At 49.2% G+C, this 26,216-nt stretch overlaps 1 protein-coding gene across 2 annotated transcripts in view; it reads right to left on the bottom strand.

The window, feature by feature from the left end:
- The window catches only part of PTPRN2 (protein tyrosine phosphatase receptor type N2), a 427,823-nt gene that overhangs the window by 248,855 nt on the left and 152,752 nt on the right, over positions 1–26,216 (bottom strand). For both annotated transcript variants that reach the window (XM_033098764.1, XM_033098765.1), the window contains exons 6-8: positions 16,158–16,515; positions 1,285–1,524; positions 6–46 (exon numbers count right to left, since the gene is read on the bottom strand). In XM_033098764.1, the coding sequence (XP_032954655.1) occupies positions 6–46; positions 1,285–1,524; positions 16,158–16,515 (639 nt within the window). The remainder of the gene's footprint in view (positions 1–5; positions 47–1,284; positions 1,525–16,157; positions 16,516–26,216) is intronic.

The following is a 26,216-nucleotide window of genomic DNA, read 5'->3' as shown; positions in this document are numbered from 1 at the left end:
CTTACCTCTTCAGAAACCCGGCCGTCGTCGTCTTGTACCCCGCTCTCTGTGAAAGACAGAACGTTATCACAATCCTCGTCGGGCGTTACCCTCACAAGGAGTCGCAGCGCGCAAGCAGCCGCGTGAGAGTCTCTACGTCTCACGGTGTTGGCCCGACCTCTCCTGCGAAGGAGGCCTGTTCTGCTTGTAGCCAAGTGCTCTGTCAACTTCACGGGAGGCGGGGACTAGCCGGCTACACGAGGAACGCGAAGCCGCGGTAAATGACATTACCGGTTCCACGTATGTTCACGTCACCCTGAGTGTTGGCGCACAGCCAGGAAAACCCACGGTGCCGGGGCAGATCAGGCACAAAAACGTGACGCGTCTAACCCAAACCACGCCACGTCGGTGTCTTCAGAACTGACTGACTCGGGCTACTGTTCTGTGGTGCTCATCTCCCCACGTCAGTCACCTCCCAGCAACGCCCGATGGCTCGGAACTCATCGTGCACGCCCGGTCCCGCACGACCGCACCGCAGAACCTTCCAGAGCGCCCGCCCCAGTGCGGGCAGCCCTCCTCTCAGCTGTGACCGCCTAACAGCGCCGGGCCCTGCTGCAGTTCCGGTCTCTTCTCCTCCATCCCAGGGGCAGGCAAGCCACGCTTCCAGTTCCCAGCAAGCCTTTCTTTGTCCCCGCCCACAGGAGGAGACGTGCACCTTTCACCCGTGTGTCTGGCACACGTTTTCTTCTATGTGGGCCTACTGTGTGCAAGGCGCTTTACTGTATTTCCATCGACGCTGAGCAGCAATCAGGCAGAGAAGGCCCGTCGTCACAGAAGCCTGAGCCCGCCGCGGGGTGCGTGCGTGCGTGCGTGCGTGCGTGCGTGCGTGCGTGCGTGCGCTGCGGGGGTCGGGAGTCTATGCTTTCTCCCTGGAGCAGCCGCAGAGGGGCTGTGAGCCTCGGGCAGACGCTCACATGACCCCCTTCATGTTATTAGTCGAATGTTTGACTACATCCACACACAAACACTTCCCATCGGGCCCGTCTGTTTCCTACCTGTGAACCTCAGTGCAGCGGAATCCCACCTCCTCACAGACAACAGTTTACCTTTCGACAAAAGTGCTCCGGTCGGCTTAGCCAGTTAAGAAAGCTCTTAGAGGCAAAAGTTCAAACAGCTACAAATCCTTCACACGAATCCCACCTACGCGCAGAAGGACGCATCCCAGCTTGGCGAGCCGGGGTCCCCACGGCTCTGTGGCCGCGTCCATCGTGGGCCCGCCCGCCCACAGTGCACAGGGCGTCTCACCTCGCGGGCCGTCTCTGCCCCGCTCGCTGCCCTCGGATAGCGGTTCTTCCGAGCTGCCTGCCGGCTCTCCCGTGTTTCCTCCGGCTCCTCTGCCAGGGCCTTCCCACGCCCCTTCTTCACCCACCCCGTGCACGGCGTCTGCGATCGCGCGGGCCATCTGGTCGAGGTCCAGGGGGCTCAGTCTCTCCACATGAACCTGGTGCTTTCTCAGGTCCTTCAGGAGACTTGGGGTGGGCGACTCTGGGGGGCACATATAGAAGCAAAAGCAAATAAATGGCGTACTGATGTGTCCAAAGGAAGTGGGGGGCGCCTGTACCGGGCCACCTCCCACCAACGAACGACAGGCACAGGCAGGTGTTCAAAACCTATTTGTTACGTCTGTTGAACTTGAATCACACATGCCCTTCCACCTTCACCGTAGTTCAGTGTCTTTAAAAAGTTTAAAAGTTAAGATGGAAGTGGGACTCACAGAGAACTATCCACAAACTAATTAACCTGATTAGGAGGACCCCTGATAAAACAACCTGCTTTTGCCAGGAAAAGAGATATTAAGCCATTTCATCACAGTCTATAGCCTATAGGGGAATGAGAGCCACTTCCCTCTCACGTGGGAAAAGGACATGTTCCTGAAGGGTGGATGCAGAGCCCTGCCTGGCATCCCAACACCACACACAACTGACAGTCGGCACCCTTTCCACCATTCCTGCCTGCCTGCAGCTGCCAGAGAAAAGCGTCGTGTGCACTCTCTGGCCACCGTGGCCGATGTGTCATTTATGCGACACGTGCAGCCCTAATTACACACGTGTTGTGTCTGAGGGTTGATTTGTACATCAAAGTGAAACTCAGAACACATTTGCCCCTTGAAACAATGAGACACGGGTTCAGTTACAAAGCCCCCCATCAGGCCTCTGCCGGAACACAGGTAATAATAGAGTACAGAAATCATAGTTTTGGGGGGGTCCCAAGGGCAGTGTGCTTCTGTGTTGGGACCAGAACAGCAGAGGGAAAGGAGCAGGACCCCTGCAGGTGACGGTTTCCCTTGTGCTCCCCCGGCACCCCAGCCTTTGCAAGGAGGGCTCCAGCTGTCACCTGGATGACGCAGATGGGACATGGGAACATCAAACAAGAGGAGGGCAAGCCATTTCCAAAAAGACTCCTGAAATACCAGCTGTGTTGGCAAGTGGCAAGGAAGTCCTCGTCCTTCTCACCTTGCCCGGGAGACCCTGCACAGACCCCCCCCCACGCCTACCCACTCCCTCCGAACCTTATGGACAAAGACATGCACAGGGTGGGAGGTCGCGGCCACATTCCGAGATGGACCCCGGTTCCACACCGGACCTTCTGCAGTATGTGTATTCGCGTTTTGTTCGTTTATTCATTTGACTACAAAGTGCATTGCTTTCATAATCATAGAAATTATAATAGAAATGTTTCCTATGGGGGGAATGGGTCCCTTGCAGGCATTTCTCCTAAGTGGTAGGTGGTATTTTGAGCAATTACTCTGAATATAAAAGTAATGCACCTTCATTGTCAACAAATAAACAAAAATAAAAATTGTACAGAAGTAGGACAACGGTGAGGTGAGTCCCGGGGGCTGCACCCAAGAGGGGTTCTGGGGAGAGGTGGGAAACACGGGGGCGGTGGAGAGAAGGGGTCCGCATGCCTCTGTTCTCATGAGACTTCGCCTGCCCTCTGTTTGCAGCGAGAGCTCCTTCTGTGCACTCAGGACACAGTGCAGGTGAAGTGACAGGTTTGTCCGCCATGACGTACAGCCATGAAATGGACCAAAGGTGGCAACAGCTTTCAGACCCTGAAATGCAGGCTGAGCTGAGCCACGAGAAAGGTAGGTGCGGGAGGTGCCCATACTCGCCAGCTTCCCATCTGGGGCAGGTTCCGACCACCACAGGAGGAGAGCAGGGCAGTCCCCGGAGCTGGGGGGTCAGTGACCAGGACTGGGGATGGGGGGGGGGTGACTGGAATTGGGGGGTGGGGCACTGAGCAGGGGGCTGTGCAGAGGGGTGCCCCCGATGTCTGTGTGCAGGTCCCCTGGTCCCTGGGGGATACTGCCCACATGCAGGGCGACTGCTCAAGGCGGAGACTGAGCACAGGGCGGGGGCATCTGCGTGGAGGCCACTGGGGTTCCCACTGAGCCCTGATGGCATTTCCTGGAAAACCAAAAAGACTATGTCTTCAGAGGAAGGGCCTGATAGGATTCGAAGCAAAAGCGTCCTCTATGAAATTAACTGCTTCCGGGAAAAAAGGAGAAAAGGAAGGCTCAGTGAATCTGAAGACAGGTAACAGGAATTATTATTGCAGGACACTGTGGGAAGGATTGAAAAAGACTGACGAGAACTTCAGTCACTGCAGGACAATACCAAATATGACGCACTGTAAGTGGGGTCCAAGAAGGAAAGGAGAGCCAGGGGGATAAAAACAATGCACAAATCCCCCAAACCGGTGAAGGACATGAACCTAGAAACTCAGGGAAGCCCAAGAAGAATAAATGCAGAGAGAGCCACGCAATGGCATCTCATCGTGAGGACGCTGAGACTGAAGGTAAAGAAGGGAACTGAACAGCAGCCAGCTCAGCAAAATAGCCAAGTGGTGGCTGATTTCTTAAGAAAAAATAGAGGCTACAAGGCAAAGCAAATGTCTTGGAAGAATGACATACTTGGTACACTACATATAATTATATATTTGATAAAATAAATATGAGTCACATATTTGAAGTGTTAAGAGAAAAAATGTTTAACTCCAGTGAACACATCTTTCAAACAAGAGAGTGAAAGAAAGACATTTTCATATTATAAAGAAAGAGCAAGAACAACTTGTCACCAGGAGACCTAAGAGGTCTGTAGGCTGAAGAGAAATGACACCAGTTCAGAGTCACGGGAAGCGTGGAAAGGGTAAATAAGTGGGTACATGGAAAAGACCATCTTTTCTCTTCCATTAATCCTCTGAAAGAGAACAACTTAATAAGACCAGTGCAGGGTTTATAGACACGAATGGGTGTAAACTACACGGAACCAGAGAACAGGGCGACTGGGGCCGCGCTCTTATAAGTTCATCAAGTTCATCAGCATTTTCCACGATGTGGTCTGATAACGATTCTAAGTACATTCTTCTCAACAGAGGCACTTCAATTCAATTCAAAGGCACGTCAATGGAGAAAGAGAAGTATTTTCCAAAAGATGACGTGCATCAACTTCCTGAAAGAAAATGCAGACGGCCACTGAGCACGTGCAGACTCAGCAGCGCCAGCGCTCTCTGAAGGGCTGACGAAAACCCCCAGAAGCACTAGGTTAGAGGAGACTGAGAACCAGTTCCCGAGAGGACCGGGGGCAGCAGGAGCTTCCACACTGTGGGACACTGCACAGCGCCGGGGGGGCACTGGCGATCCCCTATTACCTGGAATGTATCCTCCTCGATGTTTGCCTTGGAGAGATGAAAACCTGTGTCCACAGAAGACATAATGGGACTGTGTATAGCAGCCTTCCTCACAGCAGCTAAACAAACAAAACCTCAAACAGCCCGGTGTCCACCACCCAAGGACGAGTGCTGTGCGCCAGACGACTCGTCCGTGACACAGCACTGATGCTGACACGAGCAAAAATCTGGGTAAACCCGAGTGAAGAAGCCAGTCATGAAAGGATACGCATGGTTCTCGCAGCAAGAACTGAAGCCCAAGACCACGTGGAGGTGACCTGGGGTGGGTGGGGGTCGAGTGGGGTGCAGGAGAAAACTGGAGGACGGGGATGTCTGATGGGGTGCTAGTTCCACATGTACATGAGACGAATCTCGTCAATTGTACACGTGAGTACATGTATATCTCACTCAATGACCCCATTTCTGGGGCCCCATTTCTGGACGTGGACAGCAGCTGACTTTCTGTTCTTGGTATTTCATGCTGAGATCGTGGCTCCTTAGTGGGTAATGAAAAGGTTATCATCACGCCTTCACTTCCCCCAGCACCACCCAGGGATTCAAGCCCACACTCTTACATGGCCTCGCCTGGCAGTCCTATAAACTAATGGGGTGGGAATTACCTCTGCTTCTTACAAATTGAGAAATTTAGGCGTTTCATGTTTTTGTTTCCTTCTTTTGGAGCTGAACTAGAGCAGCACAGTTAATTCTGGTCGCCATTCTCCCCCTTCCTCACCAACAGGCACGAGAAAGTCCTGGCTGCACCCACACAGCACCAGGCACTGGCAGGTGAGCGCCCTGCATTAGCGGATGCACAGCACAGAGAGGACACGCTCCCTGGAACGTCACTGTCCATTCCACGCCAGGAGCCATGCAGAACTAGGCGCACGCTGACCAGCTTTACTGAATGCCCACAGCACGTGCCCAACCTCAGACTGGCTATGCAGAAGCCCAGGTCCCCATCACAGGGCTCCCCAAGCCCGTGCCAACGATGCAGCAGGACAGCCTGACCGGTCAAAACAAGCTTTACTCACAGGACAGCGACAGGAGGCAGAGTTTGCGTCACCCAGACCTCACTGACTTTCCAAAGACAGCCTCAGAAGCGACTGTGAGTTCCATGAGAGAAGGAAACGTATTACTTCTACCTCTCAGCTGAAGTTGGTCTTTCGGGGGTTCCTGCTCCACTGCTAGAAGGGAAGGTTTCAAAGTGTTTGCTTCCCTGCCCGGCCATCTGCGCGGGGCCACGCCCCGCCTTCTCCACGCAGCCTGTTTTGCTGGCAGTCACTGCGCTCCTGCTGCTGTCACTCTTTTTAGGTGCATTCCGCCCACCTTTGTTTACAAGTTCCTGTGGAGGACTGCCTCTCACGTGTCCATTACAGCTGCTTCTGAAACCCACTGCCCCTGGGGCTGGCCCCACACAACCCAACGGTGCCCTTTAAAGTGGGGTGTGCCCCACACGTGTGGCTGGCCTCCGTGGTCAGGGCTGGAGCTGTCACCACACTGCGGGGTCTCCTGCAGGAGTGCGAGGCCCTCTGGGGGCTACATCAATGCCCTCACAACATCTGATACAGGGTGGTGACGTCTCTGCCATCCTGGCCTTGGCTCCTGTAGTGACCACAGCCCCTACCGGGGCCACACATGTCCCAGAGACAGCGAGCCCCGCTTTACCACGCCAGCCAATGGCCCAGAGCCCACAGCGACCTCCGCTCTGTGTGCCCTCATCGCCCAGGACCGCTGGGATGGTCACGTGGCCGTCCTGAGCCTGCGACCCGCTGCGCCTGCCCCTTCCTGTGGGACCAGTCGAGGCCCCTACCCCAGCCCCTCGCTCTGCCTCCTGATGCAGTCAGGCATGTGCATGTGGTTCCCATGTGGCCCGTGCGTGACATGCTCCTCCTCGTGGTCGGGAAGCTACCTTTTCAGTGATAATCATCTTCTGATGTGTGGCCTCACCGGGCCTGAACAGTAGTGAAAACTGCACTTTGAAACAGCTTCTTGTGGAAGGAAACGAGGCGACGCCTATGCTGTGGCTGCATCCGGCAGGTCCTTCTCCCCAGACCTGAGCCCGGGGCACCTCCCGCCTCTGCGTCCCCAGGGCCCACAACAGTCCCCACAGCCGCCCTGACAAGTTCAGGGACTGAACACCTGCCCTCAAAAATAACGTCCATCGGTGATGTCACTTCCTCGTAACCGAAAGCACGCCGGGCACAGAACAGACCCTGTCCTGCCCGTGACAGCAGGCTGAGCTTTGAGCGGTCCCTCCTACATACCTCAGGCACAGGTAGCTTCCCAAACAAGAGAGGTGCTCTGGGATTAGAGGTGCGCATGAGGCACAGCCACGGGAAATCAGCAGGGGCTATCGTGAAGCCGTAACTGAGCCAGCGGACAACAAGCAAGTGTGATTTTTTTTTTTTGTTCCACGTCCTGGAAAGCTACTCCCGGCAAACACCTTTCTTTCCCGGCGCGTGTTCTCCCAGCCAGGTCTGACCTCGCCAGCCACTCACACAGGGAAACGGACCAGGTGCGAGGGCACAGCCCACACAGGCGCTGGTCGGCGAGCTTCCGCGGGGCCTGGCCATCAGCACTGGCAAAGCCCAACGTCCATCTCCTGAGAGAACTGACCATTCACCCAAGGTCACCCGGGAGAGCCAGCAGGCAGCTGACTCTCCCTGGGGGAGCGGCGATGCACGCCGGGCTCTGCTATCCTAAATCACCTGGCCTCTGTCCAGTGAGGCCACTGCCCAGCCCGGGAGGCCCAGCCCGGGAGGCCGCTGTGACCCCCATCGTGGGCGCTGACCCCAGATATAAACGACATCCGGGGGAAGGAGACACATAAGGTGGGCTAGGATGACAGTTCTTGGGGGAAAACTGCTTCCAGTGGATCACTGGCCAGTGACAGCAGGTGCAGCTGCTCGGTCGTTCTAATCCCAGTAAGACCCCAGGCAGGACAGCAGAGCATGGCCACCTCTGGGCAGTGTCAGTGACTTCCAATGTGTCCCCGAGCAACGTAGGGACCTGCTCAGATACTCCAAACCCCCTGACTGGCCTGAATGAAGTGAGGCTGCCTGCAGTTCCGGAAAATCCACAGCGGGGTGTGGGGACAAGTTTGGCACGAAGTTTGATCACACGTTCTTCAGCAAGGCCCCCGGTCTCTCACGGGGCTGTAACGGTGGTCAGGACGTGTTGAGGGGGGTGAGAGGGTCAGAGGCATTTGGGATTTAGGATTCATAGTGAAAACAAGTCACGTGTTACCATGCGGATCAACACACATTTCCAAGAAATGGATGTTGTGACACTCACCTCACAGGAAGGAAAGCTGACCGCCTTCCCATGAGCAGGACATCACTGTCACTTAAAAGAAAGGCTATGTGCTGTGCCCCAAACATTAGTCCACGAAGCTGAGGCGATGGAGCTATAGGCAGGATTTTGGGCCCAACGTGGGTCATACACCCGTGTCACCTCCAGCACTCCGTGTGAGGCTGTGGACAAGTTCTCTAAGCTCGTTATATCTTAACTTCCTTATGTGTAAAATGGGGACAAGTGGCATGTATATGACTCATGTATCCAGTGCCAGGCATACCGTAAGTGCTTAATGAATTATAACTGCATCATCATAATGAGGTGACGAGGAAGAATCTTCTCAGCCCTCCTTTGTCCTTCCTCCTTCCAATCCACTGTCATACACATCCTGGGCTTCTATGCTCAGCGCTGACTACAGCGTACTGCAATCCTCAAGTAAGAAGCACAAACACACAGTCAGCCTCTTAGAACGCTTAGTCGTGCAGGCTGACTACTGTTCAACATTCAATCTAAGATTATGCATTCTGAAAAAGTTCTTTGCCAAAGTATTAACTACATTAAAAAATGTGAATCTCAGTTATTAAAGTCAGACCCCAGCTTCCACCCATCAAACAACTTACCCACCCACTTACCTACCCACCCATTCATCCACCTAGCCATCCATCCATCCATCCATCCATCCATCCATTCATCATCCATCTATCATCCATCCATCCATCTACCATCCATCCACCCACCATTCATCCATTCATTCATCAACTGGTGTTGGGCACCCATTATGTTCAGAGCCCAGGATCTCACTATAAAACATTTAAAATATAAAAATATAAAATTTTGCCTGTTCTACAGAGGTAAAAAAAATATTATTTTAATCTCTAATAAAGGTAACTCAATTTACTGATTTTTTAAAAGATAAATCCAAATTATGTCTTTTGCAAACAAAAAGTTACTGTATAATTTGGAGGTCTGAGTTACCCTTAGCAAACATTTTTCATTAAAAAATGTCAAGAACATATTTCAAGTAGAAAAATCAATAAAATATATGAAAAAATAAGAAAGGCTAAAAAGTAATAAAAACAATTCTTTTCTGTTTATTAGATAGACACATCAAATTTAAGTGGTCTGTACTGTTGCAACAATGAGTAGAAGATGAGAACACACACTCGTCTGAAATCAGGGCCCATCTCATCTACAGAAGGCTGGGGCTTGTTTAAGAGCCACGCCGCTCCCTGCAGACGCACGTCCCTGCAGGGCACGTGAGAACCCAGGAGCCCTCATAACAAGGCAGGAAGTGGATTGACAAAATCCATGTGAGTTTTAACAAGCATTGGATCCAAACTGTGTTTCTGGTGACTGCGCACTGACCCGAAACACACTGGACAAGAGCGTCCGACTCCCGGCCCCTGGATGCACCAGGGTTTGCTTTCCTGCAGAGCCACCCCAATTGCATAGCTAAGGCGTCTGTCCTCATGGGCTCCTAAACATGGGGTCCTGCCCCCATCTGCGCCCAATGGCAGCAGGTCAGAGACGTTTCCCATCTCTCCTGCGATGACATTTCACAAATAAATTAGTCACTGAGTCACATTGTTGGCCAGAACTCAGTGAGCACCGTGTGGTGTCAGGTTTACTGTTGCCCTGGACAGGCCGTGTCCTTCTAAGTCCTCACATTGTCTCCAGCCTCCCTCTAATTCCAGGCGTATGAACGTTACCCGACGGGATTACTATGCTAGAACTGAAAAGCAGAGGGGGATTATCCAGACTCTGCTTTGCAGCAAAGGGGCCTTAGACAAAGCCGTGGTGCAGGCCGCACCTTCTGCCGCCCATCCCACCCACAAGTGACCGCATCGGTATCTCTCAACCCCCCAAGCGAATCTGTGCAGGGGGCCAGGGCCGGTCACGGTCCCCGTGTGCCAGATGTCCCTCCCTTTCGCCCCACACATCCCTCTCCCAGGATGCTCTGCAGGCAGCTGTCTGCATTGGCCGAGGTAGTTACAATCAGTGAGCGATTTATGCTCCCAGAGGTCCTCAAATTTAAGCAGGAGAGTTCAGGAGAAGGAACATCCCTTCCCTCCATCTTTCCTCCCTCCCTCTATCCCTCCCTTCCACAAACATTTATTACACAATTTCTATGCAAAGCTACATTTCAAGGTGCAGGAATAAAGCATACAACAAAGCACTCAGTTTCATGGAACTTCCATCCATGTTGGAAGAGACAAAAAATAAACAAATAAAAGCATAAATACACAGAATGTATGTATGGTACTGATGGGGCAGTGGGGAAAAAAATCTAGGATGTGGAAGATATGGGAGCAGGGAGGGAGGATGCTATGTCATAAAGGATGACTGGAGAAAAGATCACTGAGAAGATGACATTTAAGCAGAGACCGAAGGAGGTGAGGCATGAGCCCAGGGTACCTGTAGGAAAGACACTCTGGACAGAGGACATGCCAGGGCAGAGGCCCTGGGGCAGAAGGGTGGAAGAACAGAAAGGCAGCCAGAGTGGCTGCAATGGACCTGCAAGAGGGGCACCAGTAGGTCGTGAAGTGAGAGGAGTAGGGCGGCGAGCACCCAGATACGCAGGGTCTTGGACCACGAAAAAGACTTCAGTTTTTTCTGAGTGAGATGGGCAGCCCGTGCTGTGTTTTGCACAGTGTGACATCATCTAATTTACAATTTAAACTGAGCACTCCCTGCAGGCTGGGGACAAGGTCAGAGCAGGGAGGCCAAATGAGGCTCCTGCAATAATCCAGGTCTCAGGAGGATGGTTCGGGCAGCAGGCTGGGCAGCCCTGGGGGTGCTGGGAGGGCAGGTATGGCAGATCTGCTGATAGACTCTGGATGTGAGGTGCAAGATAGAAAGGAGGCTAAGTGGACGATGACCTGTTGGCAAAGCTGTAGGTGCTGTGCAAGTGTCAGTTCCAGATGTCAGGGGGCAGCCTGGTGCGGTGGGAAATCTCAGCGGCCCACACACCTCCCCGCACACCTCCCACCATGCAGTGTTCTGTTTTATACCCATTCTGAGTGGGAGGAGTGTAAGGTACTCCTGCTGGTCAAATGCAGGGCACGTCAGACCAGAAACCCTAAAAGGTCCACAACAGGTAAGCATCACAACCTTCCAGGGAAGGCACGGTAACGCCCTGGAGAAGAGTGGTGTGTCCTGCTGGCAGCCACCCAGGGTCACTGTCGTCTGTGACTGACGGTATCCTGTCCAGCCCCTCTAGCCTCAGGTTCTGTCTGTGTAAAACCGAGTCCATAATCCCCATGTGAAGGGGTTGCTGAGAAAATGAAATGAAATAAAGCACTTAGATTGTCTCCACATGTCCGATAATCAATGGAGTTAATGTGAAATTGTGCCCCTCTCGCAACACCATATTCTGTCCTAACATTTAATAAGTCAGAAAAAATTCTCTCTGAGGGTCACCACACATCTTTTTTCCTTCAGATTCCTTTAGTTCTATCTCATTATTTGGAGGGAAGAGCAGAAAGAGATTGCCACATGACAAAACTCCTGTTCTTTAAGATGAAGATCAGAGACAAGGGAGTCTTTCCATGGGCCTCTTAGAATGATTATAATAAGAAATAATATCCAACCTTCAAAATGGAATAATAAAATATAAATCCTAAAACTGCCTCCTCTCACCAAAAAAGAAAATTTTCAGGTTATCACTAGTGAAAAATAACGACTAAATACCTTAGGTATTCAATGGAAGATTCTAAGTGGCCGACCAGCTTCTGATGAGAACAGTCACGCGTATTAGAAATCATCTCCCGTATAGCCGCTGGAAGCCACGTGGAGTTATCTCAAAGGCACTCACTCACTGTCAGTCATTGGAGCATGAAGAGAAATGAGGAAATCCTTTTTAAAAAGTCCGGCCAGCCCTGGTGGATCGCAGAGGGACCACAGCACAGAGCACAATCAAATACCACGTACATCAAAGTGGGATGTTCTTTTGTTCCATCAACTGCACCATAAAATTCCGAGATCCGGCCAGCTTATAACGACATTTTAAGTAGCTTCAATGCTCCAAGTGGGCTCTATCAGAGCAATTACTCGAAATGTCAGGACATCAAATACATAAGGCCTGGGGTAGGCGATCAACTCACACGCACGACTGCTGCGTATGAGATGATATACCTAAAAAGGGTCCCCCAGACAAATGGTAGAAGCGTTAGAGAATAAGCCACAGTGTGCAGATAACCTCACTGCTAAACTCTTCAATACAGAGGATGGGGATTATGCACAACAGCTTTTGCTCCTAAGTTCCTTTATCACCATGTACACATGAGTATACACAGTGTAGCCATGTCTAAACACATATCATCACCACCACCATCACCATCATCACCATCACCACCATTATCACCACCACCATCACAATCGTCATCACCACCATCGTCACCATCACAATCATTATCATCATGAGGAATTTATCATGCTTCTTTTGTTTAAAGACTATGTAGTTCCTTTAATTCCTGGAAGCCACCTCTCAGGTATTTGCAAACGATTCAGATAAATTCAGAAGGAGCTTATTATTTTATTCTATCCTCATTTGGGCCTCCACCCGGGCGATCTAGGCATAATCATATGTCAGCTTCCTGTCTATTTTCACTGAAAACAACACAAGTAAAGTAAAATGTGTTCTCCTTCCAACTTGAGGGGCTGAGGGTTTGACAGCTAAGTGGCGTATACCACTCACTGGCTAAATGAGAAGTGCCAAACTGCCACCTGGGTGAAAGCACTCCTTGCTCAGTCAGGCTGTCTATTTTGTACGAATAGAACTCTGCACACCGAGTTGCACTCTATCTCTGTTACATGTAATGAGGCAAAGAACAAAAACTATAAATTAGTTTGGGCATTGATTAAGTGACTCAGTTGGTGGTAGGGTTGGCTGTCAAATCTGCTTTCAGTCAGATTCACATTAAGACGAGTCATGTGCCCAGATATTAACTGGCGATGACAAGGGGACCAGACATGTGCTGGTGGCCAACGCCAGACATGAAACTGTCCAGGGATGGCTACCAAGGGCAGTCACTGAAATCTGTCTCTACATTAACTAAGTGGGCTAACCCAGCAGAGTATTCAGATCCCACTCAGAAATACCCTCAGAATGGTGAGACTTGTTGATATCCCTCTTAGAGTCCAGGACCAACTAGCCAGAGGAACAAAGTAAATTGTGTTTAAATCTGCATTTTGGACAGTTGGCTCTTCAGAGCTCCAACTCTGTCTCAAGTGATCTGCCTTTGGAATAAGCTAGCATTTACCATCTCAAGTTGCAGTTTCCTCATCAGGAAAAGCACATTGAAAACTACATCATCTTTTAAGGTTGATATAAAGAGCAAACAAGACCACTGATGTGGAAGAATCCACTCATTCATTCATTCAGCAAGTATCATGCCCGGCACATGCTGGACCCTGGGGTGCAAATGGGGGGAAAAGAGGCACAGTTTGCCGTTTTCCTAAGGCTTAAGGTCTACAAGGGGAGTCAAGCACTTATCAGGTAATCACCCAAATGTACAATTGCAAACTTGGGACACGTCCTGGAGGGAAGTGCAGGGTGGAACCTGTGGGTGGGGTGAGGGGCGCTCATGTTGTTGGGGGTCGAGCACTTTTCCAACAGTCACGTTGAAACCTGCCAGAGAGGCTAAGTGGCTCCTGATGCTGGCAGGATATGGTGAGACACAGCTAGACAGTGACCCGTCGTGGAAGGACACGTCACAGACTTGGAAGCCTTCTTGCCAAACACTGATCACAAATGGCCACGTTTCTGGACTAGATCCTCGTCTACAGGAAATACAGAGGTTCAGGTTTTCTTTGGGATTCAATCAGCAAAATCCAGAATGTGAAAAACTCTGTGAGACATGGGAACTAGTTTCTAAAACCAATAAATAAACAAGCTGCAAGGAAACGGGGAGGAGGAAACTTCTGTAGATTGAAACAGATATACCCACCAATTCAGTGAACATTCTTTGTAGTCTGCTTCAAAAAGATCCAATTGTAAAGAAAACTTATGACAAGCCAATTAGATGTTTAGCGATACTAAGACATTACTATTCATTTTAATATGTGATAAAGCTATTGCGGTTAGGCTTACACAAGAGGCCGTATCGTTCAACAGTATAATAGTGAAATATTGGCAGATGAAATCATTCACGATGGGAGAGAGGAAGGGAGCTGGGGGTGCACAGAAGCAGCAAGAGAGGCCACGAGCTGCTACTGGCTGAAGCGCGCTGTTGCACGGGGGTTCATCGTACAATTCTTTCTATTTATTTTGTGATTGGCATTTTACATGACTCTTCTTAAAGCGCACAGTGCACTTGGGAAGACAGTATACATAAAAAGATAGCCAACTTTGCAACTTAGCACAGAAGAAAACGCTGACCAAATTATACATCTAAGAAGGGTCACTGGAGAGTGGAGCGAGCACTTTCAAAGAGGATGTGAAAAGGCCGGGAAGGTACCGAGTAACAGGAGGAAGGCTTGTGGGCAGTGCGGCCTGAGCGGGCACAGCACCTCCATTCTGCACTCGCTCCGCTGGGCTCCCTTACTGTGCCAGCAGGATTTACTTCCTCCTACTTCCAACAGCTAGGACAGATGGTGGCAACAGTGGGATTTTTCAGTTGTGGGGATGAGCTAAGAGGAGAGAACGGTGGGGAGAGAGAGAAGAGGACAGCCCGACATTGCCTGACATGGGGAGCACCAACGCAGGAGAAGATGGGAGAGGGACAGTCAGCACCAGGGAGAGGGCCTGGAGGTCTGAGCAGAGGCCACTGCTTGGCCATCGGATGGCTACAAGTGACCGTTAGTAGGGTATTTACAGCAGAGGTGCAAAGTGGTACTGAGCTGGGGAAGATCAGCGAGTACAGCGACCAGATGAAAGTCAAACTAGCAGATGAAGAGCAGAGATGGAGTTTACTGGCTGTGGAGCGCAGAAGGCTGCAGGGCCAACCCAAGGAAGGGATTTCTGAGTGGTGCATGGTTAAAGGGGAGAAGAAACAGCCCCGGAGGGAAAGGTGCTGCTGGGAAAGGTGCCCTGCAGGGAGGACGAGCCCGCAGGTATAAATGCCAGTTCCACCCATGAGTGCTTACGTGCACAGTTCTTAGACACACGAGCTGTTTCCTCACACACCTTTCTTTTCCAAGAAGAAAGCATTAGTGATGGCCACACATCCTTCCCTCTAATTATACCTTTGCATGTCTCCCATTTAAGAAGAGCCCAAGCGGCTATAGGGACAGAGGGGAAATAAGAGAGCCACGTAGCTGGAAAGCAGCCGCGTGCAGAAGCCACTGTCAGAGCAAGCCCAGGTCTCCACTTACAGACAGAGAGCTAATGTCAACGCGATTCTCAGTCGACAGTTTCTAAAAGCCTGGTTCTGCTTGCTCTTACTATTTGTACACCTTCAAAGGAGGAGTCATCTTTTCTCAGAATCTCACTGTATATTTAATGGTCTTAGGAAAAGCCTGTTAGAAAATAAACAGATCAGAGACTTCTGCACCTTGGAGAAGGAGCCAGTAAATGCCCCTCCTTCCTGTGGATGAGCCTATCTCAGGTCACGTATCTCAGGTCACGACACTGCCAGGTATGGGGCTAAGACCCACGTCTACGGGACACTCAGGGACTGGGAGCAGCACTGGGTTCAGACTGAGTTCTTCAGGGGACAAGGCAGATAACCGCAGACAGGGCAGCTGGGCGTGATGGGACCAGAGGATGGCAACAAAATGAAGGCACATGCCGAATCTAAAGCCTCCATGTTCATGTTCCCAAAACACTATGCAGCCAACAGGACCTGGGGGCCTTATCTGGCCATGGTCCCATTTCATCATCTGCATCCATCAAGCCATGAAACTGAAACTGCAGAGGAAGAGGTTGACGCACGGGCCGACCCTGACCCTGGAGGGGCTGCCACCTCTCCCTCTGGCCTCACCTGCTTGAATTCTCATGGTGTGGGTATAACCGCCTTCTCTCCTGCCAACAGCACAGGAAGAACGAACCCTTTCTCACACCGCGCCCAGCTTCTTCCACCCCAGAGGGAAGTGCCGCTGAGTGAAAAGGAACTTCACAGGCCAAGACCGCGACGGAGGGCCAGCCCTGGGCAGGTGCCAGAAAGAACGAGCGGACAGCATAACACCAGAGAGGGGTGGTGAGTCTGACTTACCATCGCCTGTACCCGGGGCATCTTTGAGGTCTTCTGGAGGTGCAGACCATTTCTGCGGGGCCACCGCTGCTGAAGGGACCCTTGGCACCCTCCAAGGAAACTGCAGTTTGTTTGGCCTGGGGTCACCCTTCTTGGGGGTTTCAGGGGGCTTCATAGCCAGGTAGGCGCCCAGCGCAGCGACAAGATTCCGCTTCTCCACACCACCGTCCACCTTGGGGCTGAGCTCGTCAGGCTGACGCCGGCTGAGGGTCCGTAGTGGGCCACTCATGGGGTACCTGGCCCGGGAGGCAGGGGCGTAGGTCAGAGCTGATGTTTGGGCCACGTAGGTCAGCGCGCTCTCAGCACGGGGGTCCTCATCCTGCAGGGCCGAGGAACAAAACAGCAGCAGGTGAGCTCCCATCCTCAGCCACACAACAAAATGGCACCGAGTCTACACTTTCCAGGCACTAAACACATCAGGCATCAGAAATGCACACCTAGTACGGGCACAGGGGCTATCATTGCACTGATGGACCGAAATCTGTTACTGCACTGGTTTTTAATAACAGCTTCACTGACATTAATTCACATGCCATGAAATTCACCCAATTCAGTTGTTCTTAGTATATCCAGAGCTGTGCAAACATCACTATTCCATTCCTCCATTACACTATTCCAGAACATTCCCATCACCGTGAAAGAAACCTGTACCCATTCACCCAACCCCAGCCCCCAGCAACCACTCAGGTACGTTCTGTCCCCATGGATTTGCCTGTTCTGGGCATTTCATGTAAAATGGACCACACAACATGTGAACTTCTGTGTCTGGCTTCTTCCACATAGCACGTGTTTTCAAGGTATATCCACGTTGTAGCATGTCGGTGCTTCCTCCCTTTTTACGGCTGAAGAATAAGCCATTTGATTGATTCAGCACATTTTATTTATTCGTTCATCAGCTGTTGGACACTTGGGTTTTTTTCCTACTTTTTGGCCAATATAAATAAGACTGCTATGGCTGTTCAAGTACAAGTTTTTATGTTTTCAACTCTCTTGAGTATACACCCAGGACTGAAACTGCTGGGTGGTGTGGTAGCTACACTTAACTCACCAAGGAACTGCCAAACGGCTTCCAGCGCGGCCGCACCACTTAACTGACCACCAGCAGCATATGAGGGCTCCCGTCACCCCACCTCCCCGGCTACACTGCTCCTTGGTCACCGGTGGTTAGGAAGCGGCTTTGCTGGTCACCTAAATCACCTTCACGTCCTCTTCCTTTACCAGCAGTACTCTGCCACCCGGAAGTTGCCAGGGTCTCTGGGTTAGCAATGACACATAACACCGAATCCATGACCGGCCAACACGGCCTTTCAGGGAGCAGCCCCTAGATCCCCTTCGCACTCTTTCATAAATTTTCCCAGGAGGATGTGTTCCCATCACACTTTCTTTTGCCACCATACAAGCCAAGGCCCAATCGTCTTCACCTCCAGCACAGCTATAAAAACACCAGAAATCTCAGTAGTCTCTCTCTTACTATGGTACCATCAAAACTTCATGACAAACAGTAATTTCCAACTTTGAGCCTCTCATGGTTATAGCTGTCCTACAGGCATACTCCACGGTGTGGTGTGGGCCCATGGACCATACATTTTAAAAAATCTGGCCCATTGGTATTTTCTACATGCGCCTCCCTTGGGGCATGTGGTCAGTGTTGAGTCAATGGGGTGCGTGTCTTGGAACCTAGTTAAAATGTGCAGACATCACTGAATTTAAGTGGCCCAGACTCCTATGTCTGGCTATTTTCAAAAATATTTGGGCCCAAACTCCCAGGATAGCTTTTGGTTTAGCAGGCTGGAAGTCGGGAATTGGGGGTTGATGTGGGTTCCAGTTTCCCCTTTCACATTTGAACTTGAAGCAATCAGTTGACCTTTTTAAGACTCAACTTTCCTCCGTCAAAGGAGGAGAACGGACACCACCTCTAGGATTGTTTTATTTCTAAGATGATGTGATTCTTAGCTGTCATCAGGTTTTTTAATTTTGTCTAAGTCCGACCTGAAATCAACTGCTTTTCCTTTAGAAAAGAGAAAGTAAGATGAGAGAGAGAGAGAGAGAGAGAGAGAGAGAGAGAGAGAGAGAGAGAGAATGCCACCACAACGAATAGCCCCTCCAGGAGTTTTCCACCAATGGGTGTAACTGTCAGCTCTCAGCCCAGCCTGAGGCCTGTTCAGAAAGGCTCTGGGAACGCCTGATGAGGCCACCACACTGGAGGCTGGGATCCCCGTCCTGGGCGTGGGGAAGCTGCTGTCATGGTCACCTCCTTCTGTGACTCCAGGGAGGGGAGAGCAGCAGATGTAGCTGGATTCCGGGGCAGAGCTGCCTGGGTTGGAATCTGCCCTTTGACGCTGACAAGCTCAATGACCTTTGCTTCCAGAGTTAGCTAACCTCTAAGTCATCTGTGAAATGGGGTGAAATCACAGTGCCGCACATGAGTGCTCGTGGCCACTGCTGCCGTTATTTACTTCACCTGTTCACACCTTCATTTTCTTTAAAGCAGCAAGAAGTCATAGCTCCGCTGGGAAGGAGACATCCAACTGTCCCTTCATTCCACTTTCAACTCTAAGTTTAAAATTCTATTACTCATTTTCAAACCCTCTATTTTGAAGATGTTTTAAGCCTCAATTCAACAAACCTATGATGTCATGTTTCCCAAGATACTGGTGAATAATTTTTAAGACTGTAGTTGCTCAAATCTGGAAATTAGCAACCTAAAAGCATAAAAACTGGCCAATCTCCAGCACACAGTATGGCCACTTCCGGCACACTAATTCTTCAAACTGTATGTCAGAGAAATCCGGTCTGGGCGTGTATGGTGTGGTCCACTGTGCACGTACGCGACCTCTGAGGATGGCTGCCAAAGCTTCCTGACGTTTACACTGCAATGGAATTCCTTTAGGCACATTCCTTAGCCCACAGTGTTTCCATGTAGGAGTGGAAATGCTCACCCACACATTCTAAACTGTTTGCTGATGACACCAAGGAGGAGGAAGGCTAGTTCAGAACCTGACCCAATCCTGTCAGCACAGCTCTGTGTAACCTGCATAACCTGGGACAAGTTACCTAACCTCTTTTGGTTTCACTTTTACCACCTGCAAAACTTGGGAAATAATTACTTTTTTTCTTAAAGCAGTTGTCAGGATTAGGGAGAGTACAGGTCAAAGTGCCTAGCTTAGCTCATGGGTCAGAGGAAGTGTCCATTACCACCATCAAGCATCATCACCATCATCACCATCACCATCACCACCATCATCATCACCATCATCATCACCAGCGTCATCATCATTACCAGCATCATCATCATCACCACCATCACCATCATCACCATCACCACCACCATCATCACCATCACCACCATCATCACTACCATCACCATCAACACCATCACCACCACCACCACCATCATCACCATCATCACCATCACCACCACCATCACCACCATCATCACTACCATCACTACCATCACCATCAACACCATCACCACCACCATCACCATCATCATCACCACCATCATCATCACCATCATCACTACCACCACCATGACAACCATCGGCAGCATCATAGCCACTACTGCTACTGTGTGCCAAGCTCTGGGTTACATTCTGTGGGGAAAGAATGACTCAAACATGGACCTGTCTTCAAACAGCCTGCAGACTAAAATACTATTGTCACAGACAATAGTAACTATAACTGAAAGTTTATTATTAAAGAGGTTCAGTGACACAGAGTTTGGAAGGAAGTGACCCTGTTCGGATGGGGGAATCAGGGCAGGTTCCTGGAGCCAGATGATGCACACCCTAGAGCCACAACCTGCATCATACCCCTTGCCTCCCCAACAGTAAGAGTCATGGGAGTGCATCCCCTTGCTCCCAGTTCCACCAGGGCCAGGGTACCCGCACTAAACGTCAGGCCTCCTTCCTGTCCTGGAAATCCACCCACCCCAGTCCCAGATTGCACAATTATGCATTCAGACCGCCAGGAAGGCCTGCGGGCCTTGGAGTCCCACATGCCAGCAAACACTGAGTGGACGAGACTTCTGTCTATACACTGGTCACTCTGCTCATCAGATATTCTCTTGTGTCAAGGATTCAGAACAAATTAGGAAACCCAAATTGGGCCATCTTTTGGCCACATAACCAACATTTTCTCCAGTTTGTCTCACAGCCCGAAGGCAGCCCTGCCAAGCATATTGATCAAGACGTGCTTCTGCTGGCAGGGCATAGCACGCAGCAGTGGGGCACCCACAGGCTTCCCAATAAGCTGGCCCCACGATGCCACTGGATGCGGCAAGATTTGGGGTCTGGGGGAGTGCTCAGAAACGGCCATCTCCAGCTCATTAATGGACTTGGTGTGACTGTACTGTGCCTTCCTGTGCTCGGGCCAGAGTGGGTGGTCCCGGCGACTTGTATATTCTCTCTCTGTCTCTCTGTGACTTGCTCTCCCACTCCACCCACGTCTCTCTTTGTCTCCCCGCCCCAACCAACACAGTGACAAGGGTGTCAGTGCCTAACAGTGTTCAGGCTCTCAGTGGCCTGCCCATGAGCAGAGGAAGAAGATTGGAAGTGTCTTCTTACTGACAGTGCCGTCACCAGAACAACAGACAGTTCTGCATTCAGAGGAGCCTCACGCTGGCCTGTCTTTGACCAAGACACCTGTAGTGTCTTTGCAGCCAAGACGTAGAGCTTTCAGTTAGGAAGAGAATCCCCAAACAGTTTCCACAGAGTTCACAAAGTCCCTGAGGTTGAAGACGTTCTGAGTTTTAACCACAGGGGTGGACGACTTGTGCAGGAAGCTGACAGGAGGACAGGGTGCAATGTGACGTCACGGGTGTCTGCAGATGACGCTACGTTAGGCTGGCGTGGAATCACTCTATGACCAACTCGCAGCAAGTGTGCTGTTGCCATCCCACCCACTATGCGCTGCCCCCTCCTCTGTCCTTTTGGCCTCAGGATGCTCCTTCTTCTTCGCATCTTGTCCTTCCAGCCGCTGCACCGTAGCCTCGTCCCGGCAAGTCGGAAGTGAAGGGAATGACTGACGCACAGAGCCACATCCATTTGTCTGTCGCCTTGAGTGAGTGCACGGCCAGGCTGGACCGGAAGCTCTGAGGGCAGTAGAGTACTGGGCACTCAGTGGGCCATGCTTACGAGACTTGTGCCACACTGTTCTCTGGCTTCATGACTTCTAACGCTTGTTGACCCTCTGAACAACCCCATGGTGTGAGCAAGACAGCCCCATGATAAAGAGACAAGATCTCCCGTGAGGAAGAAGCAGAGCGGGGACACAGCCCCAGGCAGCTGCTCTGGGCCGTGTCACAGGAACAGCAGGCTCTACCTGCAGTCTCGTGGAAAATGACAGAACTTGGGCTCAACTGAGTTTGGAGGGGGAACTTGGTGACCTTGCTGTTGGCTTAAAAAACAAACATGAAAAAGTTGAACAGGAATTCTCGGGTTCTGATTTCAGCTCGACCACCAATGAAGTGTTTGAAATCAAACACACCATCTCTGTCTAGCCTCAGTAGCTCACTCTGTAAAGTCAGATGACTGAAGGTCTCAAGGGACCTTCTCATCTGGTAAAATAGGAGTCGACAGGAAGCACAATAAAACCTCAGGGAACCCGCTGTGGCTGTTTTCTGTGTCCCCCAATCAGCTCTGAAGAATGCAAACCAGAGACGGGGGCCACTGTTGGAGGATGCCCATGGAGCTTCTCACACATGAGAAGTTGAACCAAAAATAAAGACAAAAAAGGGAATGTCTTCGGCCCGCATTGAACTCCACACCAAAGAAACATGACAGATTCATGGCTTCCTACACAGTTTCATCACTGTTGGCTCTGTGTCCACACAGCTGTCTCCTCTCAGCAAGCCAGCTGCAAAGGGCCAGGCCCGGCCACCTTCCTCTGTGACTGCATCACCCACCACAGAGCCGGCAGGAGAGGCGCCCAGGACAGAAACACAGCTGGGGAGGGCACAGCAGGTAGGGCTGTGATGGAAAGTACGTGCAACAATCCTACAGATAAGGTCATGAGCTGATGCCAGCACTGCCATGTGTCACCCTGCTGGGTGAAAGGTGAGCACATGAATGGGAGGTGGGCCGGTTTTCCCACGAGCTCAGTTCTGAGCTGGATAGAAAGTAAGCTTCCTGTAGGTGGAGTCGGGCTGCTTCACAGGCGGGATTCTCTCTGGCAGAGGCTCGGGGAGGATCTTCAGTAACTAACTAACATGCATCAACCGCTCCCTACACACTGGGCACAGCATGTGTGCTGAGAGCAGCACATGGATCCTGATCACAGCACGGCTTCCCACAGAAGCCTGTAGAAATGACAGCACGAGCAGGCAACCTCTCACCCAGCGAACACTATGGTGTGGCGTCTAACGTGTCACGGGCTGGCCATCACAGCTCTGCACCTTTGCAAAGGCTGTTCCCAGTGGCAGAGATGGTAAAGAGCAGGAGGGAACCCTGTGCCTGCACTTGGTTTCCTAAGGCGGCACCTCTTCAGAAACGGAGATGGAGACTATGGGCCTAGAGGACACCTGGGGTGCTTCCAGTCTGTGGCGGCTACGAATAAGGTTGGTGTACGTCTTGTGGACAGTCACATGCAGGTTCTTTGTGAGCACGTGCTGTCTTTCCTGTTGGGCAGACGCCCAAGCGTGGACCTGCTGCGTCCCAGGACAGATGAATGCCAACCATGGAGAAAACACCCAAGAGTGGTTGTTACATTTGTTTGCAAAATCCAAGAGCTTCCATTATCCTACGTTCTCACCAAGGGTTGGTATTACTGCTTTTTTTAAAAAAAATTAGCCAATCTAGTGGACACGAAATAGTTTATGGCTTTCTCCTGTATTTTTTTAATGAACAATGAAGCTTAGCACCTGTGACGCCCTTATTGGCCATTTGCATGTTATTTTCATGAAGTATCTGTTCAAAACACACATTCGTGTTGCTTTCCTTATCTTTTCTCTTTATCTGTATTAAGGTATGATTGACATACACTAAGTAGGACATATTTGTTTTGACATAAGTGGACACCCACCTGTGAAACCATCAACAGAGTCAAGACCGTGAACATATCTGTCACCCTGAAGACCATTCCATATGATGGATCAAACACAATTTGTTACTCACTTGTTGATGGGCATTTGGTTTGTTTCCAATTGTTGGCAATTACTATGAAAGCTTCTATAAATATTCACGTACAAGTTTTCAAATGGACAAAGCTGTCATTTATCTTGGGCAGGAGTGGGGTGCCTGGATCAGAGAGCAGGTGTATGTTTAATTTCTTAAGAAACCATGGAAATGTTTTCCAAAGCAGCTGTACCGTTTTACATTCCCACCAGTTGGGTAGGAGAGTTCCAGTTCATCTGCCTCCTTGACATCACATGGCATGGTCAGATCTTGTATTCAGCAATTTTTAGGTATATCATTCTATAAATATCAATTAGGTTAAGTTGGTTGATGATGTTGCTCAATTTTTCTATATCCTTACTGATGTTTTATCTGCTTGTATAATCAGCTACTGAGAGAGGAGAGTTAAAATATCTAAAAAAATGATTGTGGACTTGTATATTTATCTTTTTAGTAGTCTCATATTTTTGCTTATGTATTTGAATGACATTAGGCTCATTAAAAGATTTCCATGTCACCTAATGAATTGGCCATTTGCTCATTATAAAATTTCTCTATCTCTGATAATACTGTATGTCTTAAAGTGTACTTTGATTAATATTAATATAATCACACCAGTTTTCTTACAGAGTTTCCATTGTATTTATTCCCCATACTTTTATTTTCAAACTATGTAACTTTCTAGTTCACATGCTTGGGCTTTAGTAGAATATCTTAAAATTTGTTTTTTGTTTTTATTAAAATTGAACATCTCTGTTTTTTATTTGAAGGGCTTAGTCCATTTGTATTTAATATGATCACAAATATGGGTAGACTGAAGTCTACTTTCTTGATGTTTGTTTTATATTTAGCCTATGTGACCTTTGTTCCGCTTTCCCCTTTTTTGCCTTCATATAGATAAATAAACCCTTTTAGCATTCCATTTTATTTGTGTATTGACTTTTAGTTATAACTATTTTTGCTGATTTCTAAAAATAGTTGCTGTAAAAATTATAATGTATGTCTCTAATTTATCATAGCCTGCCTTCAAATACTACTATAAAACTTCAAAAATCAACAAAAAAGTTGTAACAGCATAATTCTAGTATTCCTACTTACACTTTGTGCTATTGTCACGTATAAGCTATAAATCACACAATATGTTTTTGTTATTTTGTTTTAAATATCCAATAGTGTTTATCAAAGTTTTATATATCTTATGTGTGTTATGTTTTATGTTTACTTGTAAATTTACCATTTCTGGCTCTTTTCATTACTTTTTATAGGTTTCTATATGATACAATTTCTCTTTAAGCTGAAGTACTTCTTTTAGCATTTCTGCAGTATAGGTCTTCCAGAGACAGCTTCTCCGTTTTACCTCCAGTTTTGAACAATATTGAATTCTAAAGTGGAAGAGTTTTTTTTGTTTTTTTGTTTTCTTTCAGTACTTTAAAGATGTTGTTTCACTGTCTTGTGGTCTCCTAGCAAGAAAAATTCATTCTTAAAATTATGCCCCATGATATAATGTGTCTTTCTTTCCCTCGGGATACCTTTATACCTTCGGGATAAAGATATTCTCTTTATCTTTGTTTTCCCCTAGTTTGATTATGAAACCTAGATTTGGTTTTCTCTGTATTTATCCTGCCTGACATTAACCTTTTTGGACCTATGTTTTGGTGACTTTTATCAATTTGGGGAAAAGCCCAGCCAATATTTCTTCAAATATTTCTTCTGTCCCATTCTCTTTATCTCTTCTCCTGATAGGGTTCCAATTGCACATACTCGTGTTTTAGTCTATTCGATATAGTCCCATATATCTTGGGTTTTGCTTCATTTTTTGCATTACTTTTATAGTCTTTTATATTACTTTTATATTACTTTTATTTTATATTCTTTTATATTCTTTTATATTACTTTTATATTACTTTTATATTAAAACATGTATGTTTCATGTTTTATAATTTCTATTGACCTGATTTGAAATTCACCGATTCATTCCTTTACTGTGTCTAGTCTATCATTACACTCATCAAATGAATTCATTATTTCTGGTCTCATTGCTTTCATTTCTAGCATTTCCATGTGGTTATCTTTTATTGCTTCCATCTCTCTATTGTAATTTTCCATTTGTTCATTTATGTTTTTTCACCTTTCCCACTCAATCCTTTAGTATAGTTATCTTAACTATTAAAATGTCCCTTTCTAATAATTCCAACGACTGATTCATAGCTGGGTTTCCTTCTATTGCCTCTTTCCTCCTTGACCATGAGTCACATTTTCTTGTACCTTCATGTGTCTCCTGATTTTTCACTGAATGTTGGACATTTTGTATAAGAGAGTAATAGAGGATGAATAACATTTATCTTCGAGAAATGGCGTGTCCATCCTTCGATCAGTCTGCTGATGTGCAGCCTGAGTCCATGCAAGCTGTGGCTGGAACAGGTGCTGATTTTGTTGCGGTTGTTGGAGTGAGTGGCTGCTGGCAACAGCCATGTTGAGGGCCTTTTCCTCCTCAGAGACGGGGTCTGAGCTCTGGGGCAAGGCTGAGGACCATTTACGCTTTGCAGGCAGCGGCCAGTCCTCTGGACCATAGCAGCTCTCTCTGGTCTATAGCCCATTGCCAATCTGTGAGCTGCTGAAGATCCCCTTGCCCTCATCAGTGCACCTTTCTGCACCCGATGTGATGGCTCTCTCTCCTCATGCTGCCTTGTCCCAGGCCTTCAGAGGCTGCTGAGGGTGCTCAGAAAGCCTGGCGTTCCCTGGGATGACTTCTCGCAGCCCTGCTCCCCTTCTCCTCTCCTCCAGCTCCTGCCCCGTGTACGTAGCGCCCCATCAACCTGTCCCCGTGGACTCTCCCCTGCACTGTCAGCACTTCCTAAGGTTTAGCTGTGTCCTTCCTGTCCCCTCATGGTTGGTCCCCGCTGTTGTT

This window comes from Rhinolophus ferrumequinum, chromosome 26, assembly GCF_004115265.2.
Source record: "Rhinolophus ferrumequinum isolate MPI-CBG mRhiFer1 chromosome 26, mRhiFer1_v1.p, whole genome shotgun sequence".
Taxonomy (NCBI): domain Eukaryota; kingdom Metazoa; phylum Chordata; class Mammalia; order Chiroptera; family Rhinolophidae; genus Rhinolophus; species Rhinolophus ferrumequinum.
The sequence above is the reverse complement of the archived record's forward strand: the minus strand, read 5'-3'. Positions and strand labels throughout refer to the sequence as shown.